This window comes from Chenopodium quinoa, unplaced genomic scaffold (assembly GCF_001683475.1).
Source record: "Chenopodium quinoa cultivar QQ74 unplaced genomic scaffold, ASM168347v1, whole genome shotgun sequence".
Lineage (NCBI taxonomy): Eukaryota > Viridiplantae > Streptophyta > Magnoliopsida > Caryophyllales > Amaranthaceae > Chenopodium > Chenopodium quinoa.
The window spans coordinates 1,563,387-1,573,793 of NW_018745080.1; the positions used below are offsets into that span (position 1 = coordinate 1,563,387).

General features: G+C 36.7%; 1 protein-coding gene across 1 annotated transcript; it reads left to right on the plus strand.

The window, feature by feature from the left end:
* The first annotated feature begins 2,411 nt into the window (after positions 1–2,411).
* On the plus strand, positions 2,412–10,407 carry LOC110709708 (pyridoxine/pyridoxamine 5'-phosphate oxidase 1, chloroplastic-like). Its single transcript, XM_021887934.1, has 14 exons — positions 2,412–2,635; positions 2,750–2,920; positions 3,018–3,056; positions 4,038–4,205; positions 4,296–4,401; positions 4,858–5,024; positions 5,129–5,371; positions 5,828–5,916; positions 6,009–6,059; positions 6,153–6,243; positions 6,938–7,042; positions 7,128–7,198; positions 7,566–7,661; positions 10,049–10,407. The coding sequence occupies exons 1-14, from the start codon at positions 2,474–2,476 to the stop codon at positions 10,113–10,115; spliced, it is 1,626 nt and encodes a 541-aa protein (XP_021743626.1). The 5' UTR covers positions 2,412–2,473; the 3' UTR covers positions 10,116–10,407.

Sequence of the window (10,407 nt, forward strand, 5' to 3'; positions counted from 1 at the left end):
GATGGGACAAAGATATTAGATCCAGCAATGCTCTCTTCATACGATTCACCATACATTTTGAAATACACTTATAAACCGTGTTACAGAGACTAATAGGGCGAAGGTGCGTTATTGTTTCAGGGACATCAATCTTCGGGATCATCACCAAGATGGAATGATTCCATTCCTTTAGAAGGTACCCGGTGGCAAAGAAACTCTGGATAGCTAATACCACCTCACTTCCCACCTTATCCCAATGTTTTTTGAAGAAGGAAGTTGTGAAACCATCAGGGCCTGGGCTTTTGTCACCATTGAGTCTAAACATAGTCATTCGAACCTCCTCCGCTGTAACCGACTTAGTTAAAATAGCGAGCTGGCGACTATCCAAGGTTGGGATATCAAGTTCTCGTAGTAGCATGTTCGTCAAAGCATCTGTATTTGGATCCTATACCAGGCATAACACCTTTTTAACCAAGTCCACAACCAAGTCCTTAACCTGATCTTTATCCTAGACACCCGAATCATTTTGAAGAGTGTGAATCTGATTCTTCTTCTGTCGCATTTTCACCCTTGAGTACAAAAGGGAGGTAGAAATATCTCCCGATGCCACCCAATTTTCTTTCATTCGTTGTTGCCAAAATGAAACACTCAAAGAGGCAGTAGCCATAGTCGTGTATGTCCACATTTGTGACGTAAGAATGAACAAGCGGTAGATCCGCAGCTGACATACCTTGTGAGCCCAATTTTGTTGTCAACAATTTCCAGTTTACTCCCCAGAGCTTAGTGTTTTGTAAGCACCAGCGACGCAGTTGATTCCTTGTTGTGACCTGTTTTCTAGAGACAAAGAACGTAGGAGACCCCACAACAGGTGTAATCCACGTCTGTGAGACAATCGAGCCAATCTCTGCAAAATCCAGGCACCAATTATCTACCTGATAAGGTCTATTGCATTGTCTCTGAACAACTTCATTAGTAAAAATAATGGCTGCATGATTAGAGGCAACCAATGGCTGGTTAATAATCTTGCTCTCCGGAAAATGAAAAAACCAGTCATTTTACATATAACCCCTATCCAGGCGTTCCAAAACAAGGCCATTGGTAAGTCGTTTATTCGTCCAAGTAAACCTAGGACCGGAAAAAGGAACATCTAAGAGTTGATCACTCAACTTCCAGTTTGTGAAAACCTCACTACCTCTAATGTGTATGGTCCCTACCAGCTTATCCTCAAATAGTTCCAACTGATTGAAGTCTCCTAAAATAAGGCTATTAGGGAATTATAGTGGAGATTAAGTGATAAAAAGAATCTATCCATGTCTAAGTAAGTACACTACTAGAATTTTCTAATTGAATCAAGATTGAACAAGTATTCAAATTTGAACATTCAAATTAATTGATAGCTTTAAACTCGAGTCAAACTAAGTAAGAGTAAAAAAGGGTGAAACTTGTAAATGAAATCAAAGTGGCCTAAATCAGCTTGTTTATTTATCATTTAATTTCAATAAAGAAATTTTGACCCTTTACTATGATAAGAACTACTCCTTTTGTCCCTTAATGATAGTCCCTTTTGGCCAAATTTTAGTCCCAAAATATTCATCCCATTTGCTTTTTCCAACAACCATTAATATTAATTTTTTTTACCAAAATTCCCTCCAATTTTCAACAATATTTGTGCAAATTTAGCTTCCTCACGTAAATTTTGCATTTCCATATACTTGTATTACTTTATCTCTCTACTATTTTGCATACCCCATGTAAATTTACCTTTTCAATGTACTTTTACTACTTTTTATTTAACTTTCTTAATTCCCATGAAATTTCACCAAAAGAGACTATCATTAAGGGACGGGGGGAGTAGGAATGTTTGATATATATGGACAAACAACATGCAAATGTAAGTTTGAACTAAATGCTCTACGTATATCTAAGCAAAGGAATTTGCTCTAAAGATTTCTTCCTAGTGATTGTTTAGATAATATTTAACATCTTTAAACCACGAAATGCTACCATGACTAAAATGTCACATAATAACTAAAGCTTTAAAAAAGTAGTATTTGGACAATTATATTCTCTAAAATATTTATTTACTTTTTTGCCTTCATAAATGTTAATAGTTTATTTTTTAAACTCTTACAAATAGTGTGCAAACATTTATGCTCCTAAAAAATTGTGACATAAGAAGTGGCGGAACCAGGTGGGTTAGGGTGGGCCTTGGCCTTCCCCCATGGTTTTAGTAGTATATTATATGTTGCATTGTATTACACTGGTTGAACTATAGATGAGTTGGTCTGACTGCTAACATTGCTAAGTTAGCATGTTTGGTAAAATCAACTACTAACTACTATACCTAAACTCTGTGAATCAAACCAAACAATGAAACAAGCCCATAATTCTACTAGATCAGCCTTGTAATTAAGGCACAACTTTGAATCCAACTATACAAGCAATGGACTATCACTAGATTTTTCTACACAAAAATAATCAGTTCCCAACGGAAATGAGAAGGGCGTTGCTTAGCAAAACAAAAGCAATGTCATGTCTTCTTCCAAACCAATCATACCTGATTTTTAAACCCGCCATCTTCCCTTTCCACCATTTTCTCCTTAAACCTCCATTTTTCTCTCTCTTCACTTCCCTCTCTACCCCTTCTCTTCACTTGGTAAGCTAATTCATTCTACCTCTTTTTTTTTTTTTTTTTTTTTTTTTTTCTAGTATGTCAAATTTGATTCAAACTCATCAAATATCTGCATTTTTCTGTAATTTTTCAAATTAGGGTTTGAGAAATTATAGTTCGAGAAATTGGGGTTTGAGAACTCAATTTCGCTGTTTAAGTATGAGCTCCAGTAAAGAATTGGAATCAATTTCGTATTTATCGCAGCAAGAAGCAGCGGGGATTGATGAAGATTTAATGGGTCCCTTGGGGTTCAGTGTTGATCAGCTTATGGTACATTTGATTGCGTTTTTGTAATTGATTTTCAATTTGGAATTTTGATGATGAATGCTGATGAATTCTAATTGTTTATTTGTGTTAATTGTTACAGGAATTGGCTGGTTTGAGTGTTGCTTGTGCTATTGCTGAGGTACGATTACAGAACATGATTTTGATGTTTCATTGTCTTGATGAATATTTGGATCATACGACGCCTTTGTTTGGTTTTCGATGAGACACGAGCATAAGTCTGCTTGTATGCCATTTAGATAATCTAGGTATAATTGGAATTTAAGTGTATGGTAATGTTAAGGAACCTGCTACATTTGATTGAAACCCAACAATAAAGTAGAGAACCTATCAGGTTTACATGGTTCATCTGATGTTTATATGTCGGCAAACAAGTTGTGTTCTTGTGTATTCACTAATCACTGCAATGTAAAGGATAATATGAAGTAGGTAGAGCTTTGAACCCTCACAAATGGCTATGGTTCTCACTTTATAGTACTCATTAGAGCAAACATAATGGACGTTTATATAACTATGATTCTAAAATATGCTTCCAGGTCGAATGAGTCATGACGGGGCTAGTGAGGACCCCCTGCAACTCAATTGAAGGGTTACAGATGGCACGTCCTGTAGGGTGTCTCATCTTGTACCCATACTCTATTTTATTTGATTCATCAACTTAAACTAGAATATATTGAATTGTCGGTAGTTGCTCTGGTGATATGGCGGAATATGAGATGTTTGGTCATTAGATGAAATCATTTACCACCTAGAAGCTAGATTTACTGACATGCCTAACCGAGTCATAGGTGGGATAAATTTGTTGATCTTGCAGCTATGCATATGTGTAATATATGCTATAGATAGTGCACGACTGTACGTGCTTGTTTTTGAGATTGACTCATAATAAGGTTTTAGATTAGAGTTTGAGTAAAAAATTCTAAAGTGTAGACAATTTTTTCTTAGCCAGCAGGGAGTTCACCCACTATGTCATGCTTTTTAGTTGTGATTTTATCATGTCAATTCCTTTCTTCATTTTATTATGATGCTGGATGCTGAGGAGAAATTATGGTCTGGTAACAAATAAGAGCTGATGACACAACATTACTTGTCATTATGACAGGTTTTCAAGGCCTCTGAGTATAATCGTGTCCTTGCTATCTGTGGCCCTGGTAATAATGGTGGTGATGGACTTGTGGCCGCTCGACATCTATATCACTTTGGATATAAGCCTGTCATCTGCTACCCAAAACGCACTCCTAAGCCTCTATACAGTGGCTTGGTGACTCAGGTAGAAGATGGGTGATGGTGATTGTTGGGTGCCTTTATACAGCTAAAATTCCTTCTATGAGAGATGCTTACGTGACATTATTTTTTGTAGCTTGAATCACTGTCTGTCCCTTTCTTGTCGGCTGAAGATCTGCCTTTGGACTTGTCTGATAACTTTGACATTATCATCGATGCTATGTTTGGGTTCTCTTTTCATGGTAATTAATTATTTCCCGATACTAACTGCTGATTTGTAATTTGATTGGAATCCTGGAAGGCTGAATACAGTTTTTGTACATCGATTGTGACTCTTGCAAGACACTCTTGTAGTCTTGTTTCAGTGGTTTGTGTACTCATTATATGCTATTTTTGAATCTTCAATCCCAAAGTATTCTATCAAATTTATATCTAAATTGGTAAATCACTAATTATGGATGAAGAAAGTTAGAAGCTGAGCCTTAGTTTGTAAAATGTTTAGATATGACTTGAGTGTTAACAGGACATCAAAGTTCTGTGTTGATTTAACAATTTCAGTCATATATAGGGCTTTAATGTTCCTCATCAAATGAGCGAACTCCTTTGGTAATTAATGTTTTGTTGTAGCAGTTGCTATAGTGCGAAGATCAATGAAGTTTAACTATTTTATTGATGTTGAATGTCGCTCGGTTTTTAAGGCACCCCAAGACCACCTTTTGATGCTCTCATCCAGAGGCTGGTATCCTGCCAGAATCAGCATCACACTGGTCTGAAGTCAACTGTCATTGTGTCAGTGGATATCCCATCTGGGTGGCATGTTGAAGAAGGGGATGTCACTGGTGAAGGCATCAAACCTGACTTGCTGGTCCGCTCTGGTGGAAACCCTCTTTGGTCTTGTGAAAAAAAATCGATCTTTCATTTACGTTATAGTGCCTAAGTTTTAAGAATGATGTCATTTGTCTCCTGTAGGTCTCATTAACTGCACCAAAGCTATGTGCCAAGAAATTTGGTGGTCCACACCACTTTGTGGGTGGAAGATTTGTACCACCGGCTATTCTAGAAAAATATAAGCTTCATCTTCCGCCATATCCAGGCACTTCAATGTGTGTACGTATTGGAAAGCCTCTTCAAGTGGACATTTCGTCTTTAAGAGAGAATTATATATCTCCAGCCCTACTGGAGGAGGAGGTCGAAGCTGACCCTTTTGATCAGGTAAAGTTCAATTATGACAAAAGATTAGTGCTTTTAGCAAGTTGTGTATTCAATATCTTGTTAGTCAGTCTTTTATTTATTGGTTATGCTCTTTTCTTGTTATAAAGTGGCATAACTTTCTAATTCTTCTGAAACAAGATATCACTAGTGGTTCCTTGTTCTCTTGCTGCAATATGTTTTTAAGTAATTAGGATATCTTAAGTGTCATTATCCATCATGATTGTGTAATGCGTTGCTTTAACAGTTTGCTTTCTATCCTAGCTCTATCATTATTTTTCAAAACCTTAGTGTACATCCTTTTCCATATTATTGGGTTTTCCAAAGCTGGCCTTTATGTTCTGATGCCTCAGCATTAAATTTTGTCCTCTCCCTTTTCTTTGTCAGCATTTTTTTGTCTTTCGTGCATCTCTGTAACCTATATTCTAATTTTGTTTAAGTAATAACTCCATCTTGTAGTTCAACAAATGGTTCAATGATGCAATTGCTGCTGGGTTGAAGGAGCCAAATGCCATGGCCTTATCAACTGCTGCAAAGGATGGAAAGCCGTGAGTTATGCTGCTCAAGTGATTTTATGTGCTCTGTTTGAAAAACCTAGTATCTTCAGAACGCATGCCATTAATTGTTTCTCCTGTTGCAGCTCATCACGGATGGTTCTTCTGAAAGGAGTTGATAAAAATGGCTTTCTCTGGTTAGTCACCCTCCTCACCACCCACCCTCGAATAAATGGATCCTGATGTGGGTTATGCCTATTCACACCTACTTCTGTGATCTTCTACTACAGGTTCACGAACTATGAAAGTCGAAAAGCAAGGGAATTATCTGAGAATCCACATGCCGCACTTCTGTTTTACTGGGATGGCCTTAACCGTACGGTGCGTGTTATAGTGTTTTCATTATGAGTGGCCGCTGGCCAGGGCCTGCATTTGATGACAGTGGAACTGAGCTGGCAATTTCTATTAAAACTGTTCTATCTAGAAAAACTTATAAAGGATATACCTTATATTTATATAAAAAAAAAAATGGGGTGAAATAAAGGTGTTTTATATTAAGAATCTGGCGCAGGTCCTTGGTTTTGTTATCTTGTTGCTCTGGATTTTGCTTCTGCTGTTTAACTGGAAGGAAGGGAGGGTGGATATCACTTCTAATTCTACAGACCAATGATCATAATTTAAGTAATAGTTTGATACTTTGACATATCCCAAAACTTGCATCTTGAATGACGAAGCTTAATTGTTTGTCTGTACTTTACATAGTCAAGTGGATGTGAAGTCGCGTTCTATTTAGTTTTCTTGGATTCTGCATGTTTGAACTCCTTTTCTGTATAGCCACTGTAGCAGATCTCTGTTTTCATATCAGGGTGAGGGATGGGGGGAGGGGACTAGATAGTGTGTTGATGAGGTGTTCTAAATAGTGGAGTTTATGATCAGTGTTATGGTTTGATATTTCGTTATGAGGCAGATTTAACAGATGTAATTTCGCCTGATATATTGAGTGTTATGTAAATGTGATATGCCTTCTTAGTGAACTCTCTGTATACTCCAAACCTAACTTCACTTTGTGTTCTAGGTAAGAGTAGAAGGACCCGTGGAAAAGGTTTCTGATGCCGAATCTGAACAATATTTTCATAGCCGCCCTCGAGGGAGTCAAATAGGAGCAATTGTTAGCAAGCAGGTTCTGTTTGTCTATACATCATTCTCGTCTGATAAGGCATGACCCAATATTAATGTAATTTATTAATTTGTTACCTGCTGTTCAGAGTAGCATTGTTCCAGGGCGACAATATCTCCAAGAGAAGTACAATGAACTGGAGGCAATATATTCAGATGGGTTAGTAGTTGAAAGTTCTTCTTCAATTTTTTTTTTTTTTTTAAATTTTTTTTTGTCCTGATTAGTTATTGTCCCTTACTGTCAGGTTATGTATTCTGGAATTTGATTGCTATGAACAAGAAATCAATTATGAATTTTCAAATGCATTAATCCTTGTCCTAACTTAGTTTGAATTGCTTCCTTCTAATTCCGGGTCTGTATCTTAAAATGTGGCTAGTATATATGAGGAGCTAGTCTAGTATTATATTTCTCAAACAACTTTTTTTTTTTTTTTTTTATTTTGTTTTTTGTTATCAAATACTCTTTCCGAGACTTCCTTTTGTGTTTACTCACACCACTTCTCCTATTTGCTTCCCTCTCTATACAGGGGTTTGATTCCTAAACCAAAATACTGGGGAGGATACCGGCTAAAACCAGAAGTTTTTGAGTTTTGGCAGGGGCAAACTTCTCGCTTGCATGACAGGTAGGACATTGTCAGTTCTGCTGTATTTTTTTTGAGGTCACTTAGTGCTAACTGATGCAAAATTAAAATGTATCTTTTTCTCTGGGGCAGCTAGTTTTATGGGCTTGGAATTGCTATTAACTCGTTTTGTTTTATTAATTATTTGCCTCAATTTCGCTCACTTCCTGGCCATGTTTCTCTTTTCTTCAATGAGCCCGTTTAGACATGCTTGCACACATAGGGCTTATGCTTGCTTTCTCTTAACGACTGCCTGGTTCCTGTAGTCCTTAAGAAGGCAAGAACTTTCTATATTGTCTTAATATATTTGGTTATATAAGGACATAGAAGATGGAGGAAAGGGAGAAGGAAATGATCCATTGTTCTTTGTTTGGATAACCATTGCTGAGCTAGGGAAAGGGAGGGAATGAGCTTGTATTATTTTAAGAACTTAGTGAGGTAATTGTTTATGGGCCCTTATGGCTTAACGACTGAATTGATATAAATTTGCAAGAGACTACTATTTTACATGCCATTCACACACATACGCCTTCCTTTGATAGAACTTGACTGCTACAAGACCAACAAGAATTTAATTTTCTGTTACATGGGGTGATATTGTTTTGAAGAAGGCTGGCACGCAATTGGATTATTAAGGAGTTAGGTACAAGTCATCTGATATTGATTTATGAAGCCGCGTATACAGAGGAACGAGTGTGATATACTTGTATAATATACCTGATAAGATTGAGCAGTGAGGCTGTTAGTGCTTTTTACTATGGGGCTTTTTTTATCCTTTCAAATTTGCAAAAACGCTGTTTATTATATAAGGGAAGAAAAGAGATCCTTTCATTTCCTTAACCCAACAATGGAATATGGATCCCTTCATCTCCCTTCCACAAATTCCTCTATTTTAAAACCTGCCTCTTATAATTTCTTCTTCCCGCCCCTCCCCTTCCTTCCTAAAATCATATCCCACAAAGCTATTAGAGAAGACTTGGATTAGCTAATTGTTAACTGAATGAAAACTTTGTTGATTTGGTACATGGAACTTGACAGTGGCTGATGAGAAGGATTTCATTTAGCCAACTGATGAAATGAGACTGGGGGCCTGTGAGGGTGTTGTGCTTCTGTCAATTGTGAAGTTAACACTTATAGTATTACATTTAGTTTAGCCTGGATTGATGCTTGAGTTGATCGAAGTTGACAATAAAGAGGGATAGACACTAGACAGTAGACAATTTTCTGATACGTTGGCACAGAGAAATTTTGAAGTCAAATTCGATTGTTTGGATAGCTTGTGGTTTTGGTTAGGCCTAACATGATGTTTCTCTGAGAAAATGATAGGGATTTGGAAGTCAAATTCAATTCCTTAGCAATGTCATATACACATACCTATAAACTAGGGGTAAGGCTATATACATCTGACCCTCTTCTGGGACTTATCTTGCCCCAGGTCGAGAGCTTCTATAGAATTATTGGGTTAGTAATAAAAGTTTTGAAAGTTGAATTCTTTCAGGTGGTAATTTTCTTCTAGAAACTTATGAACCTTCTAAATACGAGAGACACGCTTTAACCTATACAAAAGTTCTTGCCATTTTAATGTCGTTATATCTCATTTTGCTTTTTCTATTGTCAATAGAACTACCTGCAAAGTAAATCTATGTAAACTTTTAGTTTTGACGAGTATTTTCTTACGCAGAATTTTGCAATTGATAATAATCTGTATAGCAAGACGCCTAGGCTAGGAAAAGGAATTATGTCAACAGAGGGTTGTGCTGAAGAATATATGAAATTATTAAGTACTATAATTGAGCTATAAGCGTGAAATAGACTTGCTCTGCGTAGACAAAAACATATTTATGCAAGTTTTGTTCAAAAAAATAAAAATATTATGGAGCTCATCTTGCTAGGCCTCTTCTCGCAACCTTGAGGTTGAATTTTGTCCTCTTGTATTTCAACCATATGGGAGCATTATTGGTGTCTATGCTCTTTGTCCATGTTTCCTTCTGCATGTCCTGTACCCCTGTTTAGAGTGTTGAGGCCAGTGGGTTACTCACTAGTCACTCACTACCAAGTGTAATAAAAAGCTTCATACTACTCATTTCGTTGGAAATTTCCCTCAAATAATCTATCCAGACATTAGGAATATTCCTGGCTTGTTTCAATACTAAAACCTCGTCATTTGCTCTTCTATGTTCTTGTTCTGCAGCTGCAGAAGTCTTCATCTTTGTTACATTCTTTGAATAAAGTTTTACTTTTCAAAATAGTGAAAATTCAGTTTCATACTGTTGTGGATATTGATATTATTTCCACTCTTTTCTCTTGAATCTGATACTTTTTTTGTATGAAAAATACATTTTTGGTTTACGCCTTGCTTAAAGTCTGACCAGAATCTTTCTTTTGCTTAGGTTGCTATATTCTCCAGTGGAGGTTGATGGAAAGTGTGGGTGGAAAATTGATCGCTTGGCTCCATGACTAGTTCTTGCTACGTCAGCATTGTGAGAATACATAGTATGTCCAATATGTCATCTTCTATACGTTAAGGAAATTCAATCACTTTGGCAGTTTCAGTTGAGCTTCTTGTTCTAGTTAGATGCATTGTGATATCAGGACATCTTGTATTTTCTGATTTGCTTTAATTTATTGCTTTGAGTTAATTATAAACAAGCATAATCATGTAGAGCTTATTGGTCTTAATAACTGTTGAAATGCAATAAATATATTGTCTTATCAATAATATCACCTTTTGATCTTTGCCTTACATTCA